Source organism: Mauremys reevesii, linkage group 2 (genome assembly GCF_016161935.1).
Source record: "Mauremys reevesii isolate NIE-2019 linkage group 2, ASM1616193v1, whole genome shotgun sequence".
Lineage (NCBI taxonomy): Eukaryota > Metazoa > Chordata > Testudines > Geoemydidae > Mauremys > Mauremys reevesii.
Window position 1 is genome coordinate 71,548,163 of NC_052624.1, and position 16,251 is coordinate 71,564,413.

General features: G+C 41.7%; 1 protein-coding gene across 3 annotated transcripts in view; it reads right to left on the reverse strand.

The window, feature by feature from the left end:
• Positions 1–16,251, reverse strand: part of TOP2B (DNA topoisomerase II beta) — a 127,119-nt gene that overhangs the window by 12,328 nt on the left and 98,540 nt on the right. For all 3 annotated transcript variants that reach the window (XM_039523125.1, XM_039523124.1, XM_039523126.1), the window contains exons 24-27: positions 14,423–14,618; positions 14,187–14,278; positions 12,127–12,282; positions 11,895–11,978 (exon numbers count right to left, since the gene is read on the reverse strand). In XM_039523125.1, coding sequence (XP_039379059.1) covers positions 11,895–11,978; positions 12,127–12,282; positions 14,187–14,278; positions 14,423–14,618 — 528 coding nt within the window. The remainder of the gene's footprint in view (positions 1–11,894; positions 11,979–12,126; positions 12,283–14,186; positions 14,279–14,422; positions 14,619–16,251) is intronic.

Consider the following 16,251-nt stretch of genomic DNA (forward strand, 5'->3'; position numbering starts at 1 on the left):
CCTGACCAGGACAGTAATAGTGATGATGAAATGCTAAGGGAAATTAGAGAGGCTATCAAAATTAAGAACCCAATAATAGTGGGGGATTTCAATTATCCCCATATTGACTGGGAACATTTCACTTCAGGACGAAATGCAGAGATAAAATTTCTCGATACTTTAAATGACTGCTTCATGGAGCAGCTGGTACGGGAACCCACAAGGGGAGAGGCGACTCTAGATTTAATCCTGAGTGGAGCGCAGGAGCTGGTCCAAGAGGTAACTATAGCAGGACCGCTTGGAAATAGTGACCATAATACAATAGCATTCAACATCCCTGTGGTGGGAAAAACATCTCAACTGCCCAACACTGTGGCCTTTAATTTCAAAAGGGGGAACTATACAAAAATGAGGGGGTTAGTTAGACAAAAGTTAAAAGGTACAGTGACTAAAGTGAAATCCCTGCAAGTTGCGTGGGCCCTTTTTAAAGACACCATAATAGAGGCCCAACTTCAATGTATACCCCAAATTAAGAAAAACAGTAAAAGAACTAAAAAAGAGCCACCATGTTCTAACAACCATGTAAAAGAAGCAGTGAGAGATAAAAAGACTTCCTTTAAAAAGTGGAAGTCAAATCCCAGTGAGGCAAATAGAAAGGAGCACAAACACTGCCAACTTAAGTGCAAGAGTGTAATAAGAAAAGCCAAAGAGGAGTTTGAAGAACGGCTAGCCAAAAACTCCAAAGGTAATAACAAAATGTTTTTTAAGTACATCAGAAGCAGGAAGCCTGCTAAACAACCAGTGGAGCCCCTTGACGATGAAAATACAAAAGGAGCACTTAAAGATGATAAAGTCATTGCGGAGAAACTAAATGGATTCTTTGCTTCAGTCTTCACGGCTGAGGATGTTCGGGAGATTCCCAAACCTGAGCTGGCTTTTGTAGGTGACAAATCTGAGGAACTGTCACAGATTGAAGTGTCACTAGAGGAGGTTTTGGAATTAATTGATAAACTCAACATTAACAAGTCACCGGGACCAGATGGCATTCACCCAAGAGTTCTGAAAGAACTCAAATGTGAAGTTGCGGAACTATTAACTAAGGTTTGTAACCTGTCCTTTAAATCGGCTTCGGTACCCAATGACTGGAAGTTAGCTAATGTAACGCCAATATTTAAAAAGGGCTCTAGGGCCTGGTCTACACTAGGACTTTAATTCGAATTTATCAGCGTTAATTCGAACTAACCGCTCAACCGTCCATACCAGGAAGCCATTTAATTCGAACTAGAGGGCTCTTTAGTTCGAATTTGGTACTCCACCCTGGCAGGTGGAGTAACGCTAAATTCGACACGGCTAGCTCGAATTAGGCTCGGTGTGGATGCTAATCGAACTTAGTAGCTCCGGGAGCTATCCCACACTGCACCACTCTGTTGACGCTCTGGACAGCAGTCCGAGCTTGGATTCTCTGGCCAGCCACACAGGAAATGACCCGCGAAAATTTGAATTCATTTTCCTGTCTGGGCGGTTTGAATCTGACGTTCTGGTTGCACATCGGGGCGAGCTCCGCAGCACCTGCAACGATGCAGAGCTCTCCAGCAGAGGAGTCCGGGCAATCCCAGAATAGAAAGAGGTCCCCAGCATGGACTGACAGGGAAGTCATGGATCTGATCGCTGTGTGGGACGAGGAGTCTGTGCTCTCGGAGCTGCGCTCCAGCAAGCGGAACGCGAAGACCTTCGAGAAGGTCTCGAAAGCCATGAAAGAGAAAGGATACAGCCGGGATGCGATGCAGTGCCGCGTGAAAGTCAAGGACCTAAGACAAGGGTATCAAAAAGTCAGAGCGGCAAATGGACGCTCCGGAGCACAGCCCCAGACATGCTGCTTCTACGAGGCACTGCATGCCATTCTAGGTGGGTCTGCCACAACTGCCCCACCAGTGACGGTGGACTCCGAGGACGGAATAGTGTGCGGGACAGTTCCTCCTCGATGTTCGCCGATGGGGAAGATGAGGAAGGGTCTTTTGAGGACGGCGCAGGCGACAGCGAACCCACTCCCGCTTTCCCTGACAGCCAGGATCTCTTCATCACCCTCACAGAGATCCCCTACCAACCCTCCCCTGCCGTTAACCCGGACTCGGAATCAGGGGAAGGATCAGGCGGTAAGTGCTACACACGTATAAACATTTATTTTTTATAACATTGTTATAGAAAAAATAGAAACAGTATTTACAAAATTCTAAATATTAAACTATATGAAGAGAAGGTCCACACAAATGGGGATAGAAAAATAATCCTCTAGCGACATTTCCACGAAGGTGTCATTCAGTTCCTCGCAAAGCCTCCGCATGAGGTTCGTCGGAAGAGGTGCCTTGTTGGGCGCTCCGTGGAAGCAGACTCTTCCACGCCAGGACATCCGAATATAGAGTGGAACCATTGCCTGGACTAGCATTGCTGCATATGGTCCTGGTCTGTGCAGTGCGTCCCGTAACATCCTGTCTTTCTGGGCACGAGTGACCCGCCTCAGGGTGATCTCGTTCTGCAAATACTGCATCTAAGTAGGGCAATTAGTAGTGTTACTATTGTTAATGGTTTACAATTAGGTTGCATAACAATGACCCTCGCCTAACAGCCACGTGCGAGAGGCCACAGAGAACAAGCATCCATTGATCGTTCCCGTGCACTGGCGGGAGGGGCTGCAAAAGGCTCATCCTTTCTGCTTTGCACATTGCCTGTAGCAGGAGAGCACAGCTAACCACTAACTGATAAGCAGTATGTACTGTAAGGCTTACCAGGACTTTGTGCAAGAGGGATGCAGCTGTCTTTCCTCGCTTGTGCGCTCTCCAGTGCAATCGCGCCGCCAATGAGAGCGTATTCCGAAATCTCGGACTAGTTCTGAGATCTCCTGATACTTGGTGCCCTCTTTGGTCTTGTTAACTGAAACTGACTAGACTGTGTTCACTGTTGGCAAACATGTATGTGTTCAAGGAAATCACCTACTTTTTCGCATCACACAGCTTCGGCTCTTTCCCGGAGTGCCCCGGCATCCCCCTCGCAGAGGCTGGCTCAGATTAGACGCCGAAAGAAAAAGACTAGGGACGACATGTTCCAGGAACTGATGGCCTGCTCCAGAGCGGAGGCGGCAGAGCAGAGACAGTGGAGGGAGACCCTGTGTCAGCAGCATCGCACACACATGGAACGGGAGGATAGGTGGCGGCAGGAAGACCAGCAGGCGACTCAAACGCTGCTTGGTCTAATGAGGGAGCAAACGGACACGCTCCGGCGCCTTGTAGATGTTCTGCAAGACCGCAGGCAGGAGGAGAGAGCCCCCCTGCAGTGCATCTGCAACCGCCCTCCAACGCCAAGAAGTCCTGTCCCCCCCTCACCCAAAGTTACAAGAAGGAGGGGCGGTAGGGGCCGTGAGAACTGTCCCTGCACCGCAGCAGACCGCTAATGTTCGAGACAACTATCGCGCTGTAAATTTGTACAAGTTCTTTCCTTACAGCATCAACCAGTCCCAACTCCAAGTTTAAACCCCCCACTGTGTACTACATTATTAAAAGCGGTTTGGTGTTACTCACTGTTTCCATCACGTTTCTCGTGTCAGAAGACTTTCTGTGGGTGTGTGTGTGTGGGGGGAATTGTAATTGCAGTGCATAGCCCACAGTACCATGGTACAGACTTGGGTGCAGGGTCAACTGCAGGGCACACACAGACTGCAGTCACTAGGCACCAGGGTCAGTCTGTGTGGTGTATGCTGCCCCGGGTCTTTCGTTGATGTGTATGCTTGTCCAGGGTCCTGGTGCCTGCCATCCCCGAATGTAAAGGCAGGCTTCCCTTCACATGCACTTCGACCGTAGCCACGATCCTCCCCGGTGCCCTGAGCCCCAAAAAGAGCCCTCATCCAGGGGCAGATACTCACCCTTCCCCCACACCCCTCACCCCTTCCAACGCCCAAACCCACAGCCCACAGCCGTCATGTAAACCCCTATCCAAAGACGGCACCCCTCGCCCCTTCCTGCAAACCCACCCATTCCTGCAACCCTCCCCCTACATGCACAACCACCGTAAACCGTCCCCCACCCCACAGACCTATGTAGGAGCAGGAGGCTGTCCGTCCTGTTTTGGACAAGCGGTCTGTACATCAGTGCACACCTTACCCAGCACAGAATGCTTCCATGTTTCAACCAAGAAACAGAAATGCAAAGTCAACGAAAGATTTATTATTAATTACTGTAACATTTCCTTAGTTTTAAAACGTGCTTTGGAAGTGGGGGAAACTTGGAGAAGCGGGTTTGTGAGCTCAGATCTAACTCGACACATACAGACACAGGCCCATGATCAGGCTCTCTTAAAATCAAGTGGACAGTCACAGGTTACCCTGCTTGCTCTGCGAGGAAACTCGCTTTCAAAGCCTCCCTGATGCACATCGCTTCCCGCTGGGATATTCTCTCGGCACGGGTGTCTGGCTGATCGTAAACAGCAGCCAGGCGATTTGCCTCAACCTCCCAAGCGGCCAAAAAGGTCTCGCCCTTGCTCTCACATAGATTGTGGAGCACACAGCAAGCAGCAATAACTACGGGGATATTCTTTTCGCTGATGTCCGAGCGAGTCAGTAAGCTCCGCCATCTCCCCTTGAGACGTCCGAAAGCACACTCCACCACCATTCTGCACTTGCTCAGCTGGTAGTTGAAGAGTTCCTTCTCACTGTCCAAGGCGCCTGTATAGGGCTTCATGAGCCAGGGCATTAGCGGGTAGGCCGGGTCCCCGAGGATCACTGTAGGCATCTGCACATCCCCAACCGTTATTTTGTGGTCCGGGAAGAAAGTACCTGCCTGGAGGCATCTAAACAGACCAGAGTTCCTGAACACACGCGCGTCATGAACCTTGCCCGCCCACCCGACGTTGATGTTGGTAAAACGTCCCCTATGGTCCACCACAGCTTGCAGCACCATTGAAAAGTAGCCCTTTTGGTTAATGTACTCACTGGCCTGGTGGGCTGGTGCCAGGATAGGGATGTGAGTCCCATCTATAGCCCCACCGCAGTTTGGGAATCCCATCGCGGCGAAGCCATCTATGATGACCTGGACATTTCCGAGAGTCACTACCTTTGAGAGCAGTTGATCAACGATTGCGTGGGCTACTTGAATGACAGCAATCCCCACGGTAGATTTGCCCACGCCAAAGTGGTTCGCTACTGACCGGTAGCTGTCTGGCATTGCTAGTTTCCAGAGAGCAATGGCCACTCGCTTATGCACACTCAGGGCTGCTCGCATGCGTGTGTCCTGGCGCTTCAGGGCAGGGGACAGCAAGTCACACAGTTCAAGGAAAGTGCCCTTACGCATCCTGACGTTTCGCAGCCACTCTGTGTCATCCCAGACCTGCAGCACTATGCGGTCCCACCAGTCCGTGCTTGTTTCCCGGGCCCAGAATCGCCGTTCCACACCATGAACGTGACCCATTGCCACCATGATCTCCACTGCCCGGCGTACCCTGGTTTCTGAGAGGTCTGTGCCACTCTCCTCACCGCGCTGCCGGAGCCTCCTCGCCCGGTTTCTCAGCAGCTGACTGTTGCAGAGGTGGACGATAAGGTGCGAGGAGTTGACAACGGCCATAAGTGCAGCGATGATCGCAGCGGGCTCCATGCTCGCAGTGCTGTGGCGTCCGCGCTGTAACCGACCAGACAAGGGCGCGAACAGATTTCCCGCCGGCGCTTTCAGGGAGGGAGGGCGTGATTGACGGTTCAATGACGACAGTAACCCAAAACCACCCTCGACACATTTTTTCACCCAGCGGGCATTGCGAGCTCTACCCAGCATTCCAATGGGCAGCGGGGACTGCGGGAACTGTGGGATAGCTTCCCACAGTGCACCGCTTCCAAAGTCGACGCTGGCCCTGTGAATGTGGACTCAGAAGTTCGAATTTGTGTATTTAGTATGGATACACAAATTCGACTTCATAAGGTCGAATCCACAAATTCGACTTAAGTAGATTCGAAATAGTCCTGTAGTGTAGACAAGGCCTAGGGGTGATCCTGACAATTACAGACCGGTAAGTCTAACGTCGGTACCAGGCAAATTAGTTGAAACAATAGTAAAGAATAAAATTGTCAGACACATAGAAAAACATAAACTCTTGAGCAATAGTCAACATGGTTTCTGTAAAGGGAAATCGTGTCTTACTAATCTATTAGAGTTCTTTGAAGGGGTCAACAAACATGTGGACAAGGGGGATCCGGTGGACATAGTGTACTTAGATTTCCAGAAAACCTTTGACAAGGTCCCTCACCAAAGGCTCTTACGTAAATTAAGCTGTCATGGGATAAAAGGAAAGGTCCTTTCATGGATTGAGAACTGGTTAAAGGACAGGGAACAAAGAGTAGGAATTAATGGTAAATTCTCAGAATGGAGAGGGGTAACTAGTGGTGTTCCCCAAGGGTCAGTCCTAGGACCAATCCTATTCAATTTATTCATAAATGATCTGGAGAAAGGAGTAAACAGTGAGGTGGCAAAGTTTGCAGATGATACTAAACTACTCAAGATAGTTAAGACCAAAGCAGATTGTGAAGAACTTCAAAAAGATCTCACAAAACTAAGTGATTGGGCAACAAAATGGCAAATGAAATTTAATGTGGATAAATGTAAAGTAATGCACATTGGAAAAAATAACCCCAACTATACATACAACATGATGGGGGCTAATTTAGCTACAACGAGTCAGGAAAAAGATCTTGGAGTCATTGTGGATAGTTCTCTGAAGATGTCCACGCAGTGTGCAGAGGCGATCAAAAAAGCAAACAGGATGTTAGGAATCATTAAAAAGGAGATAGAGAATAAGACTGAGAATATATTATTGCCCTTATATAAATCCATGGTACGCCCACATCTCGAATACTGTGTACAGATGTGGTCTCCTCACCTCAAATAAGATATTCTAGCACTAGAAAAGGTTCAGAAAAGAGCAACTAAAATGATTAGGGGTTTAGAGAGGGTCCCATATGAGGAAAGATTAAAGAGGCTAGGACTCTTCAGTTTGGAAAAGAGGAGACTAAGGGGGGACATGATAGAGGTATATAAAATCATGAGTGATGTTGAGAAAGTGGATAAGGAAAAGTTATTTACTTATTCCCATAATACAAGAACTAGGGGTCACCAAATGAAATTAATAGGCAGCAGGTTTAAAACAAATAAAAGGAAGTTCTTCTTCACGCAGCGCACAGTCAACTTGTGGAATTCCTTACCTGAGGAGGTTGTGAAGGCTAGGACTATAACAATATTTAAAAGGGGACTGGATAAATTCATGGTGGCTAAGTCCATAAATGGCTATTAGCCAGGATGGGTAAGAATGGTGTCCCTAGCCTCTGTTCGTCAGAGGATGGAGATGGATGGCAGGAGAGAGATCACTTGATCATTGCCTGTTAGGTTCACTCCCTCAGGGGCACCTGGCATTGGCCACTGTCGGTAGACAGATACTGGGCTAGATGGATCTTTGGTCTGACCCGGTACGGCCTTTCTTATGTTCTTATGTTCTTGCACCCAAAATACCAAGTGATCCAGACTGCTCTTTTTCAGTGCCATTTCCTCTTCATTACTCACTACTCCCCAAAACTTTGTATCATCTTTATCAGTAATGTTTTTGTTTTCTTCCAGATAATTAATACAAATGTTAATAGTGTAGGGCCAAGAACCCCACTAGAAACATACCCATTCAGTGATGATTTCCAGTTTCCAATATAATTTGAGACCTATTACTTAACCAGTTTTTACTCAGTTTAAGGTGAGTCATGTTAATTTTGCATCATTCTAGTTTCTTAATCAAAATGTTGTGCAGTACCAAGTCAAATGCATTACAGAAGTCTTAAGTATATTGCATCAACATGATTATCTTTATCAACCAAACTCATGAGCTCATCAAAAATGATAAAGTTAGTTTGACAAAATTAATTTTCCATAAACTCATGTGACTGGCATAATTATATTACAATATATTAGATCTATTTGGGAACTAGCTCAATTCTATAGACATTAAAATTTTGAGCATGTGAGGATTTTCTGTGCATTACAGTTAAGTTTAATTGTCTTTTTAACTTTTGGAATTACAGATTTCATCTAATTCCGGACAGACTGATCCAAGTGTAGCCTGGAATCACTTGAAACTTGACTTTACATTCAATATTCACAGTAATTATTCACAGTAGTAATTCCATAAATCACTTCTTTCAGTTTGTTCTTATTGCCACAGGTATGAGGAATAGAAGAAAGAGACACACTGAGCAGATAGTATTTTGCATGAAAAAGGAAACCTGGGATAGGATCTGCAATTAACATGTAAGTAAAGAATCTTATAATGTGAGCTATACCTAGCAAGGGACACAAAAGGCAATAAGAAGAGCTTCTATAAATATATTAGGAACAAGAGAAATACTAAGGAAAATGTAGGTCCACTACTTAGCAGGGAAGGGGAGCTCATACAGACAACAGCAAGAAGGCTGAGGTGTTTAATGCCTATTTTGCTTTAGCCACCACTAAAAACAATAATCGTGATATTGTAATTGTAATATTAATAACATGGGGGAAAGAACACAAGCCAGAATAGGGAAAAAAACAGATTAAAAATATTCAGATAGGTTAGATGTATTCAAGCTGACAGGGCCTGATGAAAGTCAACCTCGGGTACTTCAGCTGAAGCAATCTTGGAATCATTAGTGATTATCTTAGAGAACTCATGGAGGACAGGTGAGGGACCTGAGGACTGGAGAAAAAAAGAGAACAAAGAGGATGCAGAGAATCATGAATCAGGAAGCCTAACTTTGATACCTGGAAAGGTATTGGAACAAATTATTAAACAACTAATTTGTAAGCACTTAAAGGATAATAAGGATATAATAGTGAGCAAAGATCTGTCAAGAATAAATCATGCCAAACCAACCTAATCTCATTCTTTGACAGAGTTACTGGCCTACTGGACAGGGGTGAAGCAGCAGATGTGATATCTCTTGATTTTTGTAAGACTTTTGATACAGTCCCCCAAGACATTCTCATAAGAAAACCAGGGAAATGTGGCCTAGATGAAATTACTATAAGGTGGACACACAACTAGTTGAAAGACCATACTCAGAGATAGTTATCAATGGCTCACTGTCAAACTCGGAGGACATATCTAGTGGGGTCCAGTCAGAATCTGTCCTGGATCAGGTACTTTGCAACATTTTAATTAATGACTCAGATAATGGAGTGGAGAGTATGCTTATAAGATTTGCAAATGACACCAAGCCGGGAGGTGTTGCAAGCACACTGGGAAGACAGCATTAGAATTCAAAATGACCTTGACAAATTGGAGAATTGGTCTGAAATCAACAAATGAAATTCAATAAAGACAAGTTGAAAGTACTACACTTGGGAAGGAAAAATCATATGCACATATTCAAAATGGTTAAGAACTGGCTAGGGCCACGCAGTAGTATTACTGAAAAGGATGTGGGGATTAAAGTGGATCACAAATTGAATACGAGTCAACAATGTGATACAGCTGCAAAAAGGCTAATATTCTGGGGTGTATTGACAGGAATATTGTATATAAGACACAGGAGGTAAATGCCCCACTCTACTAGTGAGGCCTCAGCTGAAGTATTGCATCCAGTTTTGGGCACCACATTTCAAAAAAAGATATGGACAAATTGGAGACAGTCCAGAGGAGAGCAACAAAAATGATAAAAGGTTTAGAAAACCTGACCTATGTGAAAAGGTTAAAAAAAAATGGTCATGTCTTGTATTGAGAAAAGAAGATTGAGAGGAGACTGGGTAACAGTCCTCAAATACATTAGGAGCTATTATAAAGAGGATGGCAGTCAATTGTTCTTCGTGTGCACTGAAGGTAGGAGAAGAATGGACTTAATCTGCAGCAAGGGAGATTTAGGTTAGATATTAGGAAAAATATTCTAACTATAAGGGCAGTTAAATACTGGAACAGGTTTCCAAAGGAAGTTATGAAATCCCTGTCATTGGAGGTTTTTAAGAACAGATTAGACTAACGCCTATCAGGGATGGTCGCAGTATACCTGGTCCTGCCTCAGCATAGGGGGCGGGAATAGATGACCTCGAGGTCCCTTCCAGCCCTACCATCCTATGATTAAAAAAATTAACTGCGATTAATCATGCTGTTAATATTAGAATACCATTTATTTAAATATTTTTGGATGTTTTTCTACATTTTCAAATATGTTAATTTCAATTACAACACAGAATACAAAGTGTACAGTGCTCACTTTATATTTATTTTTATAACAAATATTTGCACTGTAAAAAACCAAAATAAATAATATTTTTCAATTCCCCTATTACAAGTACTGTAGTGCAATCTCTTTATCATGAAATTTGAACTTCGGGAGATAATGCTGCCCGCTTCTTGTTGACAATGTCACCTGAAAGTCAAAAAAGGCATTTGCATGGCACTAGGGTGACCAGGTAGCAAATGTGAAAAATCAGGATGGGGAGGGGGAAGAGGAGAATAGGAGCCTATATAAGAAAAAGACCCCAAAATCGGGACTGTCCCTATAAAATCGAGACATCTGGTCATCCTACATGGCACTGTTGTAGCCAGCATCGCAAGATATTTATGAGCCAGATGCACTAAAGATTCATATGACCCTTCATGCTTCAACCACCATTCCAGCAGACATGCGTCCATGCTGATGATGGGTTCTGCCTGATAACCATCCAGAGCAGTACGGACCGATGTGTGTTCATTTTCATCATCTGAATCAGATGCCACCAGCATGCACAGTTGATTTTCTTTTTTGTTGGTTCAGGTTCTGTATTTTTCGCATCGGAGTGTTGCTCTTTTAAGACTTCTGAAAGCATGCTCCACACCTTGTCCCTCTCAGATTTTGGAAGGCACTTCAGATTCTTAAACCTTGTGTCGAGTGCTGTATCTATCTTTAGAAATCTCGCTTTGGTACCCTCTTTGCATTTTATCAAATCTGCAGTGAATGTTTCTTAAAACAAACAATATGTGCTGCGTCATCATCTAAGACTGCTATAACATGAAATACATGGCAGAATGCGGGAAAAAAGAACAGGAGACATACAATTCTCCCCCGAAGGAGTTCAGTCACAAATTTAATTAATGCATCATTTTGTAACGAGCGTCATCAGCATGAAAGTATATCCTCTGGAATGGTGGTCGAAGCATGAAAGGGACATACAAATGTTTAGCATATCTGGCATGTAAATACCTTGCAATACCGGCTACAAAAGTGCCATGCAAACACCTCACTTTCTGGTGACATTGTAAATAAGAAACAGGCAGCATTATCTCCTGTAAATGTAAACAAACTTATTTGTCTTAGCGATTGGCTGAACAAGAAGGAGGACTGAGTGAACTTGTAGACTCTAAAGTTTTACATTGTTTTATTTTTGAATGCAGTTATGTAATAAAAAAATCTACAGTTGTAAGTTCAGGATAAAGAGATTGCACTAATGTACTTGTATGAGGTGAATTGAAAAATACTATTTATTTTATCATTTTAACAGTGCAAACATTTGTAATAAAAATAATATAAAGAGAGCACTGTACATTTCGTATTCTACGCTGTAATTGAAATCAATATATTTGAAAATGTCGAAGCATCCAAAAATATTTAATACATTTCAACTGGTATTCCATTAACAACAGTGCAATTAAAGCTGCGATTAATTTTTTTAATCACAATTAATTTTTTTGAGTTAATCACGAGTTAACTGATTAACTGACAGCCCTAATTATATGTTGATGAAAGAAAACAGCCATCCTGGCTTAACGTACCAAAAGATTTCCTGCTCCCAATTTATTGTACATTATTTCTATAAATGCTTTTTAAGGAAAACAATAACAATTAAAATGTTAATTCTTAATAAAAACTTATTCATAAAGGTATTTAAACATACATCAAGCTCTTCAATGAAAGCTGCTAAATCTTCTTTCCAGAGATCTGAAGGAGACTTCCTCCTGAGGTCAGTGAGTTCTCTCCCCTAAAACATAAAGGTAGTATGTAGCAATTTATGTTACTAAACAATATGAAGAATACCAAACTTGAACATTCACAATATAAATGCTTTATATTAGATCTAATGATACTGATGAAATGGTTTCAAAATGGTTTTTCCACAATTTTCAAACCTTTGAATCTCTCTGTTTAATTAGCTCGTCTACTTTCTCCTTAGTAAGACACCAAAGAGACATGTTTAGGATGTAGTTAAAATCAGGGCCTGAGGTAGAGCCTGAAGAAGAGGAGGTATCATCATTCAGATTCTGTGTTTCTTCCTCTTCTGCTGCCTGCAATGAAATCATATTAAAACTGTAATTTCAAATTATGATTTTACATATACTTTAGAGCTATAAAAGAGACTGAATAAGATGGCAGTGCATTCCAATCACATTATACAACTGTCTCTTTTGGGAAGGAGCACTAATATTTTAGTTGTTATCTGGAACTGCTTCCATAACCAAGGGTGTTATGAATTTTAGTTTTGGAGGGAATCAACATTTCTCCTTCTCTTACCAGAAATTCTATTATTAAATACCAAACACCAGATGTGTAATGGGAACATGATGATACATTATATATAATTAAAATATGGTAGCAATAAGTAGAAAATAATTAAAACACACACACACACACACAAAATATAAAACAAATAAAAATAAATTTAATTAAAAATATTTAGATAAGTAAATAATTAAACAGCCAAATTCAGTAGTAGCTTTGAAAAATAACTGTGATTAAAATTAAAAAAAACTTTTTCATATGTGATTTCTAGCATTTAAAAGTTGGAAGAGAAAGTGAAATCGACTATGAATCATTTTAGAGGCTGAAGAGTTCTTAATCTTCTTATTCTAATAAATTACTTCAAATAAAACACTTTAAAAATTAAATACTCTAGTAAATTTGACCCTGACTTATACATAACTAAAAAGAACAAAGATAATATTCATTTTGTATTCCAAAGGCCCATCTCTCATATTTCTCTTAAGCAAATAAATATCATACTGTATGCTCACATGAACATAGTGTCAGAGAATGATCAGTCATGAAAGTATGGGTTGCATCGGTAAATTCAAGTTTAATACTCTGTAAATAATGTCTGAGGAGGCCAAATTATTGTTCCTCTGAAAATGATTATTTTCACACAGGATTGGAAGGGGTGGGCCAGGCAAGCCAATTAATTCCACAGGCTGCACCTGGATGAGGACTCAAGGACCGGGAAACTAATTAGAAACTGGTTCAGCCATGCAGGAATAGGCAGGTTGCTGGCAAGAGAAGGGGGCTGCTGGGAAAGGCTGCAAGAAGGCAGGCAGCAGTCACTCCCTGGTGAGAGGGATGAGGGTTTGGAGCTGGAATACCCAGAATAAGAAGATGAACCAGGTGTGGTAGGAAGCCATCCAGGGAAGGAGCAGTGAGGGCTGAGAGAGGAAAGCCCAGTACTACTGAGCTGAAGGCCCCTGGCCTGGAACATGGAGTAGAGGGCAGGCCCAGGTTCCCCTTCCAGCCGCTGAAGGAGTGGCATCATGGGGCAGTGAGAGGGAACACTGCCTAGGACTGCTAGAGAGAAGGGACCGCAACCCTGGAAGTGGGGGAACACTGGGTGACCCGGCCAGAGGGCTGAGTCACAAAGAGGACACTGTGGGACAAATGAGGACCAGAGAGGAGCTGCAGACCTGTGTGTGAGAGAGAATGACAGCATGCAAGCTGTGGAAGGGAGCACTGACCTTTAGAGCTAATCCCTAGAGTGACCAGGAGGAGGTGTCAGACCAGCAGTGAGTGGTGCACCCCATGACAGATAACTGTGAATTTTCTCCTTTTTGTGTGTTTAGATTTCAAGTTTGAACTAGCCCAGTTTTGTGTTTTTAATTTATCTACATGCAGGAGAGTGATATGTGGCAATGTTCTTTCTTAGTTAATTTCTCTTCAAGATACTAATTTAAATGGCAAACTGGCAAAGGGAAAGGGAGAGAGAGAATCTTTATTTTTTTATTGTCATTAACATACATGAACAAAAAATATAACCATTTAAATTATACAGATGTTTATAGTTCTTAACACTAACCTATTAAATATTCACAATTCCACACAAGAATAATAAATCTTATCCATAACTATAAAACAATTTCCACATCTCTCCCCTACAAATACCACATTACTTAATCTGCAAAGAATCAAGAAGGACTCAGATCATTACCTTTTCTTGTGCTTCCTTCCAGGCTTTCACTGGGTCAGATTCAAAACCTCTCTGGACTAACATTTGAATCAAATCTCTCTTTGATCTATTCTCTATGTGTGAGACACAAAATAATGTTTGGGTCAAGAAAACTGATGCCTTTTTTTTCTCTGTTAGTTTGATCTAAATTACTTCTCAAAATGTTTTTTCTATATTTATCAGTTCTAACTTTTAAGTTTTATAATTTTTCTTCTTACCGATGGTAATTTTCCCCTGTATCTTCTCTAGAATGAAGCGAGCTTGATTGTTAAGCTTGGTAGATTCTGCCCCCAACATTCCTACAAGCCACTCCTTGCGCAAACTATAGTAATTTAATCGTAAATCAAAGAATTCCTTCAGAATATCTTGCACAGTTTCATACTTCTTCAGACATCCCATATGATCAAACAGCACCTACAGAAGATGCAAACAAAATAATATTTTGTAAATTAAACTTTGTTAAAACACCACATAAGTGTGAGTTTATGTATAGTCTAATGTTACATATACACACACACACACACTGTACATAGAGTTGGATTTTTAAAAAGTTTCTTACAGAAAGATCATGATCTTATTTACAGGGATGTAAATCAAGTTTAACTGCATTGACATCACTGTAGTTGTACCTATGTACAACTGGTAGGAGATCAAAATCAGTCCCTAATGTACAATCATACAGCACATGAACATGCATATAGTGATAGAAACAAATCCCATCCAGCTAATGCACTAATATTTTCAAACACTATTTGAAATATTTATGAACATCCCTGAATTTAGCAGAGGCATTCAGGGCCTAATTTTATCTACCTATCTCTCTCTCTATATATATATCTATATCTATATATATAAAGTAGTGCAGTCAATTAATCGCAGTTAACTCAAGCGATTAACTCAAAACAAATTAACTCAATTAAAAAAATAAATCATGATTAATCACAGTTTTAATCAAACTATTAAACAATAATAGAATACCAATTGAAATTTATAACAACTATTTTGGATGTTTTTCTACATTTTCAAATATATTGATTTCAATTACAACACAAAATACAAAGTGTGCAGTGCTCACTTTATTATTATTTTTATTACAAATATTTGCACTGTAAAAAAAGATAAATTGTATTTTTCAATTCACCTCATACAAGTACTGAAGTGCAATCTCTTTATCGTGAAAGTGCAACTTATAAATGTAGAATTTTTTTTTAACATAATTTTATCACTCAAAAACAAAATAATGTAAAACTTTAGTGCCTACAAGTCCACTCAGTCCTACTTCTTGTTCACCCAATCGCTAAGAAAAACAAGTTTGTTTACATTTATGGGAGATGCTGCTGCCCACTTCTTATTTACAATGTCACCTGAAAAGTGAAAATAGGTGTTCACATGGCATTGTTGTGGCTTTCCAAGGTATTTACATGCCAGATATGCTAAACATTTGTATGCCCCTTCATGCTTTGACTTGTAGATTGCACTATCTTTTGTTAATATAAAGATATTATATTAAACCCAGTTTCAGGTGGGTTTGTACTTGGCACAGGTCAGCTGTGCCTCCACTGCCACTACCAGTGCTACAGAGGCAACACTCCTATTTATACACACGCTAGCTCAATAAAAGCTAGCACAAATATACATGGACAAGCAGGGGAATTGCCCTCTCATTCGTAGTGTACAGATGCAGTGTAAGGTAAGGCGGAAAGTAAGCGTTCATATGAATAATATCTTTTATATTTAAATGGTATTGCCTAGCTGCACAGCTTCTGGGTGAAAAGAAATTTGAACTGTCTAGCTGGCAGAAAAAAAAAATCAGTTACTTCAGGCTAAAAGATACCTGAACACTACAATGGATGTGTTTCTTCTGAGATCTACTGAATATTTTACAGCCATTGAACCAAATTATTATTGTTATTCTATAATGACAATATGATATTAAATACATTTTTGAAGTATACAACATTGTCCAATGCACCAGATTTTTCTGATGAAGCTTCAAAATTTAAGTTACACTGCCCAATATGAATGAATAAGCCAGAGACAAATCTAT